The 19,472-nt window shown below is 39.1% G+C and overlaps 1 protein-coding gene across 2 annotated transcripts in view; it reads right to left on the reverse strand.

Annotated features, from left to right (window-relative positions):
• LOC139713575 (cAMP-dependent protein kinase catalytic subunit beta-like) overlaps window positions 1-19,472 on the reverse strand; it is a 72,331-nt gene that overhangs the window by 30,572 nt on the left and 22,287 nt on the right. For both annotated transcript variants that reach the window (XM_071625289.1, XM_071625290.1), the window contains 2 exons: window positions 14,086-14,184; window positions 8,383-8,465 (listed from right to left, as the gene is read on the reverse strand). In XM_071625289.1, the coding sequence (XP_071481390.1) occupies window positions 8,383-8,465; window positions 14,086-14,184 (182 nt within the window). The remainder of the gene's footprint in view (window positions 1-8,382; window positions 8,466-14,085; window positions 14,185-19,472) is intronic.

Genomic DNA, 19,472 nt, shown 5'->3' on the forward strand with positions numbered 1-19,472 from the left:
CATACATTCAAAGGACACAAGGCTGTGGCAAGACCTGTGAATGGTGCAAGAGGTGTGTGAAGAAGTACATTATTCAACCTGCTTGTCTTTGTAAAACAAAATTGTCACTCTGAACTGGAATTTTTAATCCAAACAAAGTGCTTCTCTTTTTCTGCTCATTTTGAGTTCACATTCTTATGAGTGACCGGGGATTAGTTACCTCTTGGAGACAAAAGTATGACTTGCACGATGAGTCTGTCATATTTTTGTATTACAATTTGTATGCTTGTACAACTTATAAAACAGAATATTGAGCAGAGAGGCCATCTAATCAACTGGAAAATAAAATTTCAAAATAATAAGCCATTAGAAAAAAAAAATTATAGCACACAGCTGGTATGTATGCAAACACACATACACACATGTATACACAAACACACAATACATAACTACACACACACATTCACCATAATTAACATACTATGTACAGTTTTCATTGCTGTATTGCTTTGCGCTTACTAAAGATTTTGCAAGGCCATCAGCTACCACAACAAATGCTGCACAATCAGCCCACTGGGATTAATCTCTAGGTATTGACTATAACAAATGATTGGTCCTATCGTCAGATCACCAATGACGTGCTATGCGCACATGTCTTTCTCAACTTCAACTGACATGCTACATATGCCTCCTCATCAATGTCTTTTTTTCCCCCTGTAGCAATGATGTAAGCATATGGTTGAACACCTTTTCCAGAGTCAGTGCCCAAGTGTTTGGAGGGGGTTGCAAATTCCAGGCTTACGGCACATAACCACAACCGCTTCACGTAGGAGGGAAAGGCAAGGGGGAGAGAAATAGCGCACGTCCTGACGAGGAATGTTTTCCCTTTTTCTACACAAAGGATGCACTGCTCGGAAGAGCACTATGAAATAGTAATATCACAACCATTGTATTGGTTTCATTGTCAAAATGACCTTATTCATGATGATGCACCCATTCAGCTCCCATTCCCTTATTACTATATTTAGCCAGGCACTGAAAGACTCGGCTGTTATGTCCCATGTCCTGTCAACTCATTCAATATCTGATGTACCTTAAAGGGTGTGTACAGTTCTGGTTGAGGTGAGGATTTAGCTTTTAACTTTTTGCAAGATATTCAGAAACCACTCTATGAGATGTCAAAGAGCATGCAATTCTAAGGGGTATCGAAAGTTTATTTGTGAAAATCCGTTTGGAAATGGCTGAGATATTCTAAAACAAGGTGAAACAAAGAGATCCTAATAAAAGGTGTGGCTTGTCGCCTTTTATTATTAGCACTTTTTTTGGATATCTCAGTCATTTGAATACCAATTTTTGTCAAATAAACATTGAATCCTTCTTAAAATTACATGCTCTTTCATATTTCATAAGAGGTTTCTCATTATCTCACTTTAATAAATGTTCAAAACATGAATACCCACCTCAAAGGTATGGTACAGTCCCTTTAACCCCAAAACAACTCCCTCTATACTTTCCTTGAACTTCAGTCAAGGGTCAAGGTCCACACAGAATTTGACAAATGATTTGTATTGTTACAGTAGTCCATAGATATTAGTCCCTCATAGAGCTGACTGGATCTACGGAAGGGTATAATAAATCACCAACAATCAAAATCATCAATATTTTGTTAATTGCACAGCTCTTCCTTTGTTTGGTATTGTGTTCTTTGGATTAACAGTGGGCCTGAAAGCGGTTAGTTATGCTACCACCTATAAAACACTTCATCATCACGGGACATTCCCAGACCCACAGAAACAGCTGCTGACCACCTCTCAGATATATAGCAACACATATGCATGCTCTGCACTATCATGTCATTGCAGTCATCCTTGTTGCTGGAAAAGACAACATGGTGAGTGAATGCATACCAGTCACAGTACCTGTGCTTGCTGAATATTCCACATAAGCAATACAAATGTTTTTCCCTCAACGCCTTAACCAATCTACCCCCCCCTCCCCCAAACACACACACACACATACACACACACAACATACCATCCATGAACCCACATCTATTTTTGATTCAGCGTGTCGCAATTAGAATATCACTCACTAGCCTGTTCAGTCAACTGAGTGCTGCCCTTGGATCAGTGTGCGATAACATTCCATCATCATCCACCATGATTTGGTGTACAGTGTGCATCAGGAGACCCCGCGAGTCCCATCCCATTGGGAGGCGAGATGGCTTAAAGGAATGCATCCGCTTGTCTGGTCTCTCCTCTGCTCCTCTGGCTGGGTTGAGGCACAAGGAGGAGCGAGATGGGCTGACATGCCAGGCAGGGAATGCCTCACATGAGTTTGGAAGGGCAAGGGCAAGGGCAAACCACTTATGACAGAGCCAGGGGAGAATTCACAAATCTTGCACTGGCTATCAGGACAATGAAACAGGAATACAATCCCTACCCTCCCCCCCCCCCAAAAAAAAAAAAAAAAAAAAACAACAACATGCACTCTGGCAGACATGAGAGGAATTTGGAAGCTGGGAATTGATTTACACAGCAAAAGAAGATGGGGAAGCAGCGGAGAATCTTTTCCTAGTCCAAAGGAAGAAGCTACGCATACCTTGAAAAGGCACAACCTTCACTTAGAAACTAGATCAAAACTTTTGCTCACAATGATCTGCACTTGACATCAAGCTTTTATACTGCTAATGTGACTGACATTTTTACAACAAAGGATGCTCTTCCATCTCATCTGATGTGTTGCTGCATTGACGTTAACAATTTGCTCAATAATGACAAGACCTGTTGGTCACTCTGTTTCTCTATCAATAACCATTTCATACCCAGCTTTAAACAAAGTGAGGTGTTCAACAAATCACTTGCTGTGCACAGTGCTTTGCACACGTCTGTGAAAGAGACAGACATTCCAAAGTGTGAACTCTATTTGGTACTATTCATGGTATCACACAGGGTCACAGGTTACCACATTTACAAATGTGCGAATGACAGGGAGCCTAATCCCACTCAGAGCAGCGATATGAATGCCCGTCTGAAACTACACAGGCTGCCAAAAAGCAGCAACATCATCATGTGTTGCACAAAGGGATGGAAGAAATGTATCCAGCAGGTGTGTTTTGATGCAATGCCATGACAGCTCCACTACAACACTCAAATCCTCTCCTGTGCTACAGCCTACGGCACAAACCATTATGGCAGAATGTTGGCAAGACAACACTGGCATAACTATTAAGATGCATGAAGTGAACTTGAATTTCACATCAAAATGTACCTCCTTGTACAAGAAGAGCAATTTTCATTAAGAATCAAGCTTTTAGAATACTGTAAACAGAGTGAATATTTCATCCACTAGATCTGCAGCCTTGAAAACCCTGACATGATGGCACATCAGAGCTAGAATACATTGGCATGAATTCACGATGTGCTGCTTTTCCCAGCCTGCATTATATAGTTTACTGACATAGGCAGACATACTGGTAAATCGATCTTGTGCATTAGTGGTGAAGGGAAATAGACAATTTCAGTCACACCTCGGCTCAAAAGATGTTCCAAACCCATATCATGCTATACACTTTGTGGACGAGAAAATATGTGACTTTTATGCAACATGACCACTCTGCCTCATTTGCCTCATCCAATGAGTCGGTGGATGATACATGCACCGTATTACGGATGCACTTCCATAGACAATGGACTCACATTTCGGTTCTAATGAGTAACCGGGAAGTCTTAAACGAGCAGTGAGATGGGGAAGTTCTACAAATCCGCTCTCATCAGGCGGGCAGTGCATGTCTGCTGCCCTCGTGGTGGCGGGCCAGTGTGGAATGTTGGCTGGAGAACACGCGATGACAGTTGGCAAGTTCCTGAAGGTCATCGCAGATCGCCATCTATCACTGGCGCTCCTTTGTGCCGTCGTGTACATGCAGTCTTCAGACACACCAGATACACACCTAACAGACTTTATTTATGGCTGCAATCCTATATTGGGACTAAAGGTTAAGTGTAGTATCAGCAAATAGTAACTCCTATGAGCTGCAACCACACACCTCCATCCCCCCCCCCCCCCCAACCAAAAAGAGGAAAGCAACACCATCACTCTGAAGGCAATGACTGTGGCACAGACTACACTACATTCTACAACACTCTGCAACACTCTGTTTTGCTGCCAGATAACACCTTCATATCTCAGTATCTTCGCATTACTGCTATGAATTTTTTGTTTGTCTTTGTTGTATCAGAAATACTCAAAGTTGTACAACAAAGATGAGAATTACTTCATGTTTCAGAAATTATTCAATTTGGGTAGATTGAAAGACAGGAAGAGTTCTACTTCAGCAAAGAGTGCAATTGGCAAGTTTAAATGACAATCACTTATTAAGCAAGGCGACTGTTGTCTTGAGAGACATCAAAATTTTAGCAACTGAGAATATCTAATCCTGATTCACAACAAGTGTGTACCATATAGCACAGATCGCTTTCTTTCAATTAAAAGAAAAAGAGAGATAAAGATTACAGAAATCCTAACACGATTTGTTCACTAATGGAGACTGAAAGAAATACAGAATGTGTTCCTGAAGGACTGTAATTCGTGCTTTTATCAAGGGCTAACACATTTCATTCTTATTTTCTTCCCCTCTTGTGTTTTACACCACTTTCTATTTTTAACAAGATCTCTATATATGTAAGTATGCAAACTGGCTGCAGAGCAATATCTTGAAAGTGCAGCGTATTGCTATGACTTTGAATACACTGTAGGTCTCTCTCCCGTGCACAGAGGAATGGGTACTCCTTGAAATCCCCATCTATTGGGTCCCTATGGTAGAATCACAGCGAACATCATATATAAACTTGTTAACCACAAGGTGGGTGTAAAATTCATTAAATCAGTGAAGCTTCGAACACTACTATTGTGAAGGCACATATCCACATTGTGACTGACTTCATACAGTAGGAGTTCTGGGATCCGTGAACAGTGTACCTTTGAATGCTTCTTCCTAGATGAATAAATACAAAGCATTCCAGAAATGTCAATACAACCAACAACATTATGATAGTATTTAGGTCTCATAAATGCTCTGAGTTGACAATACATGAATGGTACAAGAAGATATAATGCCAAAGAAATTCCTCAAGAGAAGGCAGAAACCCATAACGGCTATACCCCCTCCAAAGCTTTCAAATAGTCTGTACAAAACACTGTGTGCTGAACTCCTTTTGATGCAGTGTATTGTCCATAATTGGCGATTCATCTATCCTTCTAGCATTACACCCGTTAGAATTTACTCACACAATATGCAAAGTTACCACAACCATATCATGTATGCAAAGTTACCACAACCATATCATGTAGGCAACTGATGATTCAGACATATGTCACATATTCTCACATACAGAGTATATGTCACATACACACAACACACACACACACACACACACACACATACTAATAAAAACCAAAACCAAACAAAAGGTGGGTTGACTTGAAATAAAACCCACCACCATAGACAATAGACCAAGCCAATAATTGCATTGGCTCCTTTTCCCATACAATGGCACATATTTTGGGAGTACAAAATTTCACGAACCATAAGGTCAGAATGACAAATAAGTATCATCCTTTTTTTGTTTTCACAAGAAAACTTTGTGATTGCAAACCTCCAAAAATGATATCTAGCACATCTGTGTTAACAGGAAGGAATATTTTTGCAAATTCTGTGAATATAGGTCAGCTTGCGAAAGTGCCGAAAAATAAAACACTGTAGAACAAACTGAGAATACAGTATATTCCAACCAGTGTGTTACTTTATAGTCCCATAGAATTTCTGAGAGTAATGCGAAAGTTGGTAGTCACACATTAATACACTAAAACATGTAAACCAACTACGGTACTCAACACTGTAATTTGTGCTCTGGGTAATCATTCTACAAGTGTATTGCAAAGTCTGGGAATATGTGTGCTTGGCATAATTCACAAGCCAGAGGATGATTGGAGAGCAGCAGAGGAAGTATGAAGTGTGAGTGATAAGATAAGTTGAGGGAAAGGAAGAGGAAGACAAAAGAAATACCCCCCCCCCAAAAAAAAAAAGAAAAAGAAAAAAAAAAGAGATGAGAATAGAGAAGAAACTTGGTGTCTTCGTAAGATATGGACATACTGTATGATGACAGCATGTGGGATATTAAACTGATCTATATTATGCTACTTGGGGAAGGGGGGATTTCCAATCTCTGTTGCTTTCATCAATGAATCAAATAGGATCTTATCTGTAGAGTCTGACCTGAGAAGCAGCAGTCATCTGCATGAAGTCCATGATAATGTTATCCACTATTCACAAATTCACACACACACACACACACAAATGTTTACATACATGCAAACATGTCAAGTAGGAGTTTAGATTCTATTACAATTGGTAAGCATTATGATGACCTACAAGGCCTATATAGATAAGTGACATCAGTTCATTGCATGAGTCATTTTGTTTCTTTTTTTTCTCATTTTAAACAGCAGTCTGTTCTTTAATCAAACTGCAGATACAGTACCTAGATTTTGAAAAAAAAGGCAATATTTGTCATTACCTGCTACATCTCTACAGGCATCTGAAAAAACAAAACATACCAAAAAAAAAAAACCACCCTAAACACTGAAGCAGCAAATTTTGGTGCAACCTGTAGTCTCAATAATTCTTGTCACAGGCGAATGAACAGAGCGACTATGTTTAGAGACCGACTTTGAAATCTTTCTGCCCAATTATGGCATAACACTAATTGTGTTATCAGTTGGTGGTGGGCGTCCCGTTCAATACCGATGCAAGTCAGTGCACACTAACAATCGAAGTAAAGGTAACAACAGGCTACCACATTTCTTTGGGAATGCATTGGGAAAAAAAAAAACCCACACAAATATAATATCAGTCTACTTTTCTCACACAGGTACAGTGTGTGTACAAGTGTGCTTGTTTGCCATTTCTTTAAAAATGGTAATTTTTCCCTTAATTTCCAAACATACAACAAATACCTAGTTTCACATGCATTTTCAAATCCATGGCTATTGCCCAGTATGATATTTCTTAAGAATCCATAAAAATGAATAACAAACTTTGAGATATCACGGACTACAAATGAGAAACAAACAGAGAGAGATTGTGTAGTATGTGACAATCCTGAGGTTGGATGGCATTGGCCACATCTAAATGTAACATCTATGGCAGCCTCAGTCTGATCCAATCTAAAGACCTTTAAGACAAGCATATTCTTACAATTTTTTTTTACTGCATTATGGTGACCACTGCAATGGACAATGAAGTTCATTTTCATTTTTTTTTTTTTGGAGCCATGATGACCCGCATCAACCCCTACTACCTAGTACGCTGGTGACATCAAATCCTCAGAGACAAAAACACATCCATCACACGATCACACGCTAAATGATGTTTACAAGCTCACGCCCGCGATGCAGTGCCCTGCCTCATTGGGTCTGGTTAGGCTGATGTCTATATGGCACATGACATAATTCATGCTGACGACTGAGGCAGACTTTGCAGGTGAATGTGACATGAACACTCTCATCAGTTTGGCGGCACACCACGCAGTCTCGCAGCCACATTTTCATACAAGGAAATTGGGAAATGGAGGCAATGGTATGGTACTGAATTTCTCTGTAGGCATGCATGTACAGGCACCCCCCCCCCAAAAAAAAAAAAAAAAAAAAAGAAGAAGAAAAAAAGAGAGAACAAAACCAAGAACAAGATGCAAAAACATTCTCAAATTGTGCAATATCACAACAAACTATAGTCTTCATACAATGTCAACACAGCGACTTTACTAATACTTTTAGTTTTGGTTCCCTTATGTATGAACTCACATACACACACTCATACATGTACATTGTACATTGTAGACACTTCACCTTTATTCTAAAATACATAATATGCGTACAAAATGACCAGTCACATATGAATTTGAAAATCCTAATTCATCATTACATATTAGGTTCTTGACTCGTGTTCCTTCACAACGCTACATCACACAAGGATATGCTTATAATCCATCTGGATAGACTTTTGTTTTCTTTGTTCATGACTTGAATGAGAACTCGGTACAAAAAGGAGTGCCCTATGCAGTTTTCACGCAAGTCAATGTTAAACCAATGCCAATCCAAATGATGATTCCGCACACACTAGACAATTACCAAGGCAGGAGGCGAAACGCTGTATGCTCCAAAACGCGTATGGTTGATTTGTGCCCGTTTCTTGGTGGGTCATGCATAATGCAGGGGGCTGTCTTTTAGCATGCCTCCCTCGCCATAACATCTACGCAGCCTGCTAGTCAAGCTACACAGCCAAACCAGATGCCTGTCAAATATCATGACGCACTGGCCGGGGTGAGCGCCCATAGAATGTCTTACCTGAATCTACCGATTCTCCGTAAGTGAGAGAACATTTCGCCACCGGGAATATAATCCAGTACCATGTACAGGTTGGAGTTATCCTGTATGGGAGACAAAAATGTGGCACAGAAAAATGGGGAGTAAAAGGCAGAAGATGAAAACAAAGGAAGGGGTACTGCCTCAAAATATCATATAATACCACTTCATATGATTATAAAACTGACAAGGCCTTTAATTTAATCACTGTGCTTACAAACCAATGATGAAAGGATTATTAAAGCTAAATCTGAACAGGTGATTGATATTCTGTTTATACTACTGGACCCCCCCCCCTCCATTTTCCTACCAACCTGGAAAGGGGGTGGCGATACAAGATGTACAGTTCTTTACCCAAGAGTACACTATGCAATAGGTTACACATAGAAACATTAATCTCCAAGTTTACAGATATATGGCAGAACAAAATATATTAAAATCTGAAATCTGAATTGATGAAAAACCAGTGTTATGAAAGCAAGTATTCCATCATGAAATCATGTAGAATTAATGCACATTTCTGGGACATTTTGGGAAAAAGTGAATGGTGACCTTTCACAAAATGAAGATCTGGTTACCTCGGCAACACTCTGGGGATTGAACACATGCATTTCAGAGGAAAGGAGTGCACTCTTATAGACTTGGCGACACAACACAAGAAAGGAACAGAGAAATTATTTGACACAGGATTCAGCCTGGGACATCCTGCTTGACGCCGAAGACATGATCACTTCTGGATGTCTACTGAATGCAGGTTCATCTCATTGGTGAGTGAATACATAATGCCTTGGTATCATTTTACATTGCACAGTGCATTCCCTTCTTGATAACGGTGTCAACAATATTGCAATGCTTTGGCTTCGGGGTAGGTCTTTGCCAGTATGGTAATATCAAATGTTCCTTAACACGGCAAGTAGAGGAGGGAAGACTGACAAGTGTACTGAGAAATGGAGGGTCTCTTGAAGTCACAAGCGTCGGTCATACAGAACACAAACATGACAAAGAGTTAGACACATATTCATCAAGAGCTAAAGATATGCTTTGGTTATTACGCTCTGATCATCTTCTGCTGGTTCTTTTCTCTTTCTCTCTCTCTGAGGAACAATGTAAATTTTACATATCTATGTATGGTAATGATACTAGAGACAAGCATTAACAGTGTAAATGCCTTTTTCTGCTCTGAAGTCCTAGCAAACAAGCACAGCATGGATTGACTTGAATGAAATAAATGACAAAATACTTCACAAGCAAATCTATTAACAATATAGCATATTATGCGGCATAATATGCAATGAGTCCTCTGTAATTAGTGGTAAATGCGGGATATTTGCACACTGGTTGTATTGACAATGCTACCAGCATTGTCAAGGAGGTTCTAAAAGAAAGATCAGATAGATGTTATACATGCATCTCTACAGGTTAAAATAATGTCCAAATCAAGGAAATTTTTATATTCTCTTGTCAAGATATGAAGAGATATTTTAGTACTCTGGGCAGCTCCTGCAGAATTGGGGTGACTTGGGAGCTCTGTTTGAGGGTACAGTATGTATATTAGTATTCAGAAATTGTCAAGCTCATCTGCTACATTGTCTTTTACTGCTTCTGTGAATACCAAGGGGCAGAGCCATTTGTTGACGTTCGTACATACACAAATATGGAATGCACACATTCTTCAGCTTTTCAATTCTTGTCAGTGCGTTTGAATTGCGACAAGGACAGATGCTAAGGGATTGGGTTGCCGGAGAGTTTCTGTACAAATTCATTCCCTCCCATGTTGTAGGGGTACTCAGAGAGGGGAAACGTGATTTCATACGCTCCGCTTGACTTGTAAGGGGGCAGGTGGACCGCAACTTCATGGCGAAGTCATACACAGTGTAGAAGTATGCATAATCCCCGAAATATCTCTCCTGTGCATTTACAAATGCATTGCTTTTAGTCATTAATATGGATGCACACATGCAGTGCTTTCTACCAATAAGATACATGTGTCTGCTTCTATACCAAAACAAGTTACAGTACCTTATTTTGGAATTTCCTACAAGATGCAATTTTAACCACAATGAAGCAGATTATCTATATATTGGATTTATATAAACATTTGATGAAATATTGGCAGATCAATTGATCTTGCACAGCAAGAATCTTATCTATTTATGCCCATTCTCTATATCTGTGCAAAAGTATTACATTTATGAAGGATCCAACAGAGTGTTTTATCTTATTTTAATTTATGATATGTAGGAATTCAACAGAGAGACAAAAATGGATTCCTGATATTGCATCAACAGTGACAAATGTTAGGTTCACAAGACATTTCTAATCTTTAAGATTAACTCAAACTTTTAAACTTTGATGATGAGCTTGTGGCTTGAAACTACAATGCACGTCCACACGATACCTAATCTTTCAGATTAAACTTTCAAGCGAGAGTCCCACTCGATGATGAAACATCACAACTGGAAGAAATACATTTAAAATGCAGCAGCAGTCACAGAGAGGTCACATTAATTTTAAGAGTTTGTTAATTATTACATCTACACAATGCTGAACTACGAGTGGCAACCCCCTACAGCTCGTGGATGGAACATAAACCCTCTGTTTTTTGTGTGTGTTTTTTTGGAAGTTTCTAATCATCTACTCAATTTTTAAAGCTAAATAACGTTCAAGTGTGTCTACAGGGTGCTAAACTGCGGGCAAATCATTGGAGTTAAAACTTTGTATTAATCTAGGTAAGACTAGAAATATTTCGTGAACCTACCTAAATATAGTACTCCCAAGAAAACAATACAGTCCCTGTTCATAAGAAGAGACACTGTACATCCAATACAAACTAGCCATATTCCTCAGTGTATTTGACAAGCAGGCAATTATTTACACATTGTGCATGCAGGGGCTGACTGCATGGAAAAGACATTCATTAGCTCTCTGGCACGCCATGCTGATCTGTCACATGTGAGAGAAAAACACAGCCATATGACTGGCATTGCTGGGATTGGGGTTGCAGCGCGAATGCGGCACTTGCCACTCCGCATTCATTTCATTTTCGTGTGCACGTTTCATTAACGGGCCACATTTGGCAGCTATAATGAAATAACTGTCTAGATTCACGTCTTTTAATCCCCCACCCACCTCCCTCAGTCACAATGCTATTGCCCCAGTGACCTGGAAATCAAACAAAGTTGTCACATATTGAAGCACAATGGTTTTCTAGTATACATAAACTGATACTGCGGTGTCAAGATTTAGGATCTCACAAGAAAAGAAATTAAACCATATGTATAATTTGTATGTATGCATGCCCTATGTATTCAATGGTAAACAAGTATTCTTCCCCTCCCCCGTCTTGCTGGGAATTACTCATTGTAGATTCTGTAATCCTATCTAGGCATAATGTTATTTTGAGTGTTTTGCTTTTGTTTTGTCAGGTGACTAACTCAATTCTTTGTTTTTCTCCGTTTCATTCAGACAATATCACTTACTTTTGAAAATTGATCTTTATAACATCTTGCTGGAAAGAAACCAAAATCTATTCTTGACCCACCCGCCCACCTACTCCCCCCCCCCCCAAAAAAAAAAAAAAAAAAAAAAAAATAGGTACTGAAAACTACAGCTTGTAAGACTGCTCTCAACTTCCAGATTCCATATTCTTTTTACCACATTCAGGGTTAAAAAAAAGTGATGACGTACAAATCTTTCAATGTAACAAATCCTCCTAATGACTTTGTGGTACTGTAGGCTGTATTTGAGGAAAGAGACCAAATCCGAGGCTAATCACTGCACTTCATTTTAGCAGTCTCTCAAAATCAACAGTTTTCTTTTTCTTTTTCTTTTTTTATAAATGAGCAACAAAGGACAAAAGATAGCAAAGGCAGCCCCCTACCCCAACCCCAGAAAAATAGAAAATTGCTTTCATCTCATCAAACTCAGAAAGGGAGGGGGGGGGGTAGAAAAACAATACCTATATGGTACTAAGAAGTGTTTATTTTCCATTGCCTTATACATTGATTTAATTAAATTACACACAAGCAAGCACAAGGTTGTGCCATGATCATGCATGGTCTATTAAAAACTGCTTTTCATGCCAGTGAAATAACTAAAGTCCAGTGTAAAAAGGACAGTTGAAATTGCATTTCTACACTCAGCAGCGCGTCAGACTGCACAGTGGCAACTAAACACGAGGTCAGGGGCATGAGGGCATAGGGGGCAACCCCGCTGTTTGTCAGCATGCTGCTGAAAGCATCCCATGCCTTCTCCCAATGCTAAAAATAGATGCACGTTCGATCCCCTGAATAAGTGGGTTAACTTTGCACACTGACAAAATATGACTCTATAATCATCTATTTGTGTGCACTCCCTCTCGCAGAAGTGCAGTAGTATTACTGAAGTGTAATGTCTTCCTTTTGGAACAATTGTGCATTTGCATTGGTTGGTATGTGTGGGTGCACATGTGCGTGTGTGTGTATGCACATGATTACTCCTTTTCTATACCTGCCTGAGGCTGTTTGTTCAGAGAAACATCCCTGTGGGTTTGGACAAAAGGGATCCTTGATTGGACTTTGATGGTATGTGATTGACCTTATATACCTTTTACGTTTGCTCTAGAGCACCAATGGGATGACAACCACGCACACTGTAACCCATTTTTTTTTTCCTTCCTTCTGTTCTTCCTAAAATTTCACTGCCTAAAAAACAGAGTACTGGCATGGGATATCTACTGCTCATAGAAATACTGTTTTCTGTTTCTGACGAATTTTAATTGGCAATATTGACATGACAAATGCACATTGCAAATCATGCAAGACTATGAATTTAGTGTCTATATGAAGTAGCGGTCAAACATTAATGGGCCGGCCTACAAACTGGGTTTCTTTTGGCATTCGGGTGAAGTATATGGATCCACATGGGCTGCAGTTAAAGCAAAAGCGTTGTTTATACAGGAGAAAAGTGAGTTCACTGACCTCATCCAATTATGAAGGGGCCATTACAATGATTGACACACAAAAAAAATGCAATATAATGATGTCAAATGATGACTGTTCAATAATACATACACTGTGGAATTCTTTTTCACAGAGACTCAAAATGAGTAAGTTCTAGCTGTGCAGCATCACATTGTTATTTTCACATTTTGTCAGCATATCTTGAGCATTTCCAGGAAATGAATCCTAGCGACAGGCCGAGGTAAAAGAATAAATGACCTATCGACCCTAAATGATGCCATCTAATTGCCATTAGGCATCCACTTGCCTTTTAACAGCCTTTGTATACAACTCCTGATTGAAACTGCTTCTACCCATCATGAAGGTGCTAATTTAAAATCAATCACGATTCACCCCTCTGGATTCTTGCCTGCTTCAAGACGTACAATCACAACCACAATTTTCTGCCATAGTGTCAAATGCTGTGCCGCATCTTTCCTGCTGAATATGTATGGGAGACGTCCATGCAATTGAGTAAGACAGTCACACACTGCGAGCAAACCGCTTACTACACACGGTACTACCGTACTACGCTTCAGCTGCAAGATCCACAGACAATGTGTGTACGGTGCTCGCGTACAAAAGCAGACATGGCTAATGAAGCTTGGGATGTTGTGGGGAGTTTGTGTGGAGATGATCCAACATAGACAGCTACTGTGGAGATGAGATATGAGCAAATCTATGCAAGACAGGAAGAGAAACTTACCTTGAAATGGTATGCTAAGCTGACAATGAATGGGAAGGAGATGGCCTGAAGAATCTTCTTCTCATTTAGCGTGTGTTCAACTTGCTTCAATTTTACAACCTGTAGAAGATGAATGGGAAAGTGAAAGTACATCGTTAATTCATTGCATCAAAATCAGCGCTAAGCTAATTCTGCCTCTGAATCAAGAAACATGTATTCTCCAGAAATATTGATATAAAAGACATACACATACCATATATGCATGATAGTTTATGTATAATGGACTATTTTTATAATGATCACTTCTGCTCTCCTAGATAGTAAAGATCATCAAAGGATGGGTAATCAAAATGGAGAGGGAGTCTCACACAGATAAACATCAGTATCATCTCTATCCGAGACTTATTCATAAGAAACACCAAATATCACTGATAAAAGATACATGTAAGTGATACATCATTTACAGAAGCATTAAAAAAAAAATGCTGCAGGGCTATTGACAAGGTTGCCTTGAGAAATTAAAGAGAAACTAAAAGTTTGAATTGAAAACAAAGACCAAAAGTTAAGATATCCTGTTGTCCACATAGTCAATGCTTGTATATTATCTGGTAGTAGCGGTTAAAACTTTAACTGCTTTATAGATATGACATGCTTTATACCAGCTATATTATGTGGCCACCTGCATGACATGCTCAGTGACCACTGACTGTGATCTAGTGGTCAATGTCCACACAGCTCAGCAGCTGCATGTGAAAAGTCCTGTGCAGAGGCTAAAAAAGAGTTGTTATCTAAATGCAACAGGGCTGCTGACATTCACAAATCAAAATCAGGAAGACTCCACAGAGCAATTATGGAGGTACATTGTACATACTTGTGTATCAAATACTGTAAGAGTGGAAATTTTTGCTCAGTTTGCATGACATGAAGCTTGAACACAAAGACAAAAGTATGCATTTTTTTTATTTTGCTTTAATTTGGGTTCTTCTTTTTTTGTAACTTAAAGTTTTCTTCACTTTCGCTAATACTGTAGTGTGAGTGAATTCGCTGGCATAATGTGGACCAGTTACAGCCCTTTCACCATAATATGTGCTGCTGCCATGGCAGAGCAGTGTGCTGTTTAGAGTGCTTGCTCGATTGTCTTGACTGTCCACAAAACTGAAATTTTATCAAGCGAAATTCATTTAACCCTACTGAGCACAAAAACTTAATCACACAAATACTGTGCCTCCACCTTTACAGAATATGCACCTACACTGGCATAAATAATTCCTAAGTCAGGTAGATTTGTTAATTCGCTTTTACACCTTCTACACATGAAGAGTTATTGAAGTTCTCAAGAAGCCTCTCACAGAATCAGGGAGACTTGGCAGCTCTGATATAACCCAAATGGGTACAGGATTTGTTTAATATATATTCTCTGGAATATGGACAATTATATTGGCATATGTCACAAACTACAAGCATGGTATCAATCAAAACGGCTTGAAGAAAAACAGACATGGTCCACTGTGTATGTGTGTTATCTGTTGCTTTTCACAAGAATGTCTGTCAATTCTTTGAATAGCATCACATCCTGCTTTATTCCTTGGATCCTGCAAACACTAACCTCACTGCATTAAAACATAAACAAAGGCAGTTTATCAAATTTTCATCTAATTAAAAAAAAAAAGATAGATACAGTTGCAATATTCAACTGTAGGCCATCTTTAGATCTGTGTTGTTTTATTTCAAGCTGATGTAAAAGGACAACTAAAAACACAGTTTTAATTTTGGCAGTACATCAAATACAGTATGTCAATAAATACCATTCTAAATAGTGATTTCAACAGCTGCTACATATAGGTTTGACTGCACATTCAGATTCATCAAATGTTTCGATACCGGTTTTTAAAACAGTCTGAACTGAAATTTGACACCTGGCTAAATCTCTGATGACAAGCTGCCATCTGCCCACAAAATCTTATTGTGCATGCATTGTACAATCTGTATGGGTTGCCTAAAAGCTACAAATAATACCTTTTTTTACACACATAATATTCCATTGTGAAATGTTGAAACATGTTGAGTGCCAAATCTAACCTTTCTCTTGATTTAGAATAATCCACACACATTTCACATTTTACACTACATACTTGCAAACATATTGTATGATTCAAGCTTTGAGATCTTACACTTTATGTGCCCATGTTACGTTCTTCCGGAACTACAAATGTACCTAGTATTTGGGTATCTGTACTTACAAAGTATTTCACAAATATGAATTACTATCAAACATCCTACACAGCATGATCAATTTGCTTTTCAAGAGGTCAATACAGACTGTACAGCCACAGGATTCTGAGAATTCTGCTTCTTGAATTGAATTAGTCCTACTCCCTCTGTCTCTACCCCAAAGGGTCTATTTTTACCAATTTATCAAAATTTCTTGTTTGGTTGTAGGCCCTATGTGTTTTTTCTTAAACTGCTCTATGCAGACACCACTGACAGTGTAGACACAAGAGCATGAAATATACATACACATTGTATAGGCTACAAGTTCTATTGTGTGATTATAGTCATCAGGATAACATTATCAGGGAGAAAGAACCAGGCATAGTTTACACTTTAAAATGTAGAGAACTACTTCTGCTTGTGCTGCTTTTCAAAAACAAGATCAGCATAGGTTGGACTGCAACAACTCTTGTGCTCTTATTGTAATTTTCATCTACATTTGTACCAATGCAAATCAAGATTTTTTCCTCACAGCATTTCGAAGAATTTGTTACTTCTTTACAATCTAGGCCAACAGCACTAAGCTCACTGTAAAAATGGATATTTTCGCGTGATTAATTTTTCGCGCTTGGCCGGGTGAGAAGAGTTTCGCGTGTTTTTAATTCCGCGGAATCAAGACACCAAGTACAGGAACATACGGCAAGCAAAAATATTCGCGTGCTTTTATTTCGCCCTGGTTTCTGGTTGCACGAAATGTGCGAAAATTTCAACACCACTAAAATTTCCTCTTTTACAGTAGTTGTCATCCAACATAAAGATAAAAAGAAACAAAAACAAAAAGACTGTATTAAAAAACAATGCTATTGAGAAGCTTATACACAACTTCACATATGTGTGACTTGTGCTCACTAACATGTACTATACATTGTACAGCATGGGGCTGGCCTGCTGTTTGTCGTTATCAGACAATTGCCATTATGGAATGTATCGTCATAGAAAAACAGAGAAAACTGAGAGCATCTAGTGGTCCTTTCATTCTTTTTATCGGACTAAAGACTGCTCCACATTCTTTTGTTCAACTTGAAAATGATGACCTTGCACAATTCTCTCAACATTTCCTATCACAGCATGAGCATTACTGGCAGTCTCAACTGGTGATTCTCAGATTATTCACATAGGGACCTACAAGTTTATCAATTTTATGATGTTCCCTGTTAACAATGCTACTGAGAGAGGGAAATTATGAATGGCAGGGAAAGTAACAATCCAGCTCTGGGTCCTGCTCTGGGCCAGGATTTTGTTTCCACATGACATACAGCTGTACACGTACACGTACAGCACAACACTCCCCGGCATAATTATTATCAATTAAAAAAAAAAAGATCAATTCAACTGTACATCTGACTCATCTTTATCACCAAGGACGATGAGATGTGGTTATTTAACTATTAAACTACACATCATATTGTAGGTCCTGAAACTAATATGTTACAGCTTGGAATACCATGGATATTTACAATTATATTATATCATAATATTTTGCTTCCAGATGATCACAGAGTTTCTGTAAGTCAGATCAAGTGCATGCTTCATACCCTAACATATAAATTTTAACATGTTCCCATAAAAGCAGAAAAATAATCCCAAGATTTAAACTTCTACAAAACTCCACAGTTCCTGAAAAGATTCTAAAGGGTTCAGCTATGGACCATATAGGCCTACATGTACATGTAATAATTTGTCTCTCAACTCTGCCATCCTATTCAAAATGAAATGTAAGCTCCTCAACTTGAGTCTTCAGCTACATTATTTAATTAATAAACATAAGCTACAAGGACTCTATTATAGGATATACAAAAGCTTTACCATAAAAAAAATAATAATAATAATTTTACAACATGAATAGAGGACTTTTTTTTTCCTGTTCTTTTCTCAAATTCATGCAAGTCCATCTTACCAATAATGTTCACACAATATCACATAAGTTTACAGGCATTCCTCACAAATCTATTCAGTGCCATGGCTATCGCCAGCCAATGTCTTCCTTATCCCATTCAATATGTGCTTTATACAAATTGATCTGTGCAGGGAAGAGGGTAAGATCTTCTTCCAATAGCGACCTGGGAACACATATTACCCCTCAAATTGAACAATGAGACAGGTGCGCCCACTCTGGGCTCATCCACTTGACACAAGTCAATATGGCTCAACCCACTCGAAGGGATTCAAAAGAAAACTGCAAAACAGCCAGTACAAAGCTTCTAACCAGTTTATATCAAGGGCATGGCACGAGCAACCATCATCCAAGAAGGCGTCTTCGGGTGCTCAGGGAAGGAGGGGCAGAAGACAAGATGCTCTTGTCACACATTTTGTTTGTGAACTCTGTGCTATGGATTTGCCTTTCCTTTTTGTCCTCTGGTTACAGACATCAACACATCGACAGAGTTTGCAGATGATTTTAGACCCTCTGCTCTGGACTCAGATGACAGGTTGCTCATGGTAACCCAAATATTTTGTAATGATGAGAAGATGCATTAAATGCATTGAACACTGATGCAAGCACCAGTTTGGGCAAGGGGGAAACTGTCATCCCTACCCCCTTACCCCTTGGACCCTGTACATACATTGTACATTGTACCTCTGCTGTTCAATGTCATGCTTTATCATGAGAGAGGGAAGACAGAGACTCTGCCATGGTTGGCATAGGAAGGCTTCTGCCCTACACCCAAGACAATGGGATGGCTTTGCCATTATACATCATTTGCTTCTTTCCCTGTAGGTGACTTTCCTGCCAATGTGCGGTTTATCTCACCTTCTCCTACTCTTGGGAAAATGCTGCAACAGGAGATCTGAGGGGGATAATTAACTCTTCAATACCCACTCACACCCACTTAACAACACTCTGGATTAGCACAGCTACAATACAAAAGCACTGCACAATCCACTCAGTCAGTGAAAGAAGGCTATCTGTGGAGTTTAGAGTTTACTCTGTACTGTCACAGTACTATGGGGGGAGCTTTTTCCAGGAACAATGCCAGCGAGTATAGATGGCATCGGAGATGACATCAACTCCTTCCTCAGAAGCACTTGAAAGATAAACCCTGCAACAACTGCCCTTTTATTTTGACAGACGTTGCATACCACACCATGGTCCCATTGCTTTAAATGCCACTAAAATGTGCCCAGAAAATCTCCCA

The sequence above is a fragment of the Diadema antillarum genome, unplaced genomic scaffold (genome assembly GCF_040938485.1).
Source record: "Diadema antillarum isolate AM-2024a unplaced genomic scaffold, OU_Dant_1.0 seq00002006_RagTag, whole genome shotgun sequence".
Lineage (NCBI taxonomy): Eukaryota > Metazoa > Echinodermata > Echinoidea > Diadematoida > Diadematidae > Diadema > Diadema antillarum.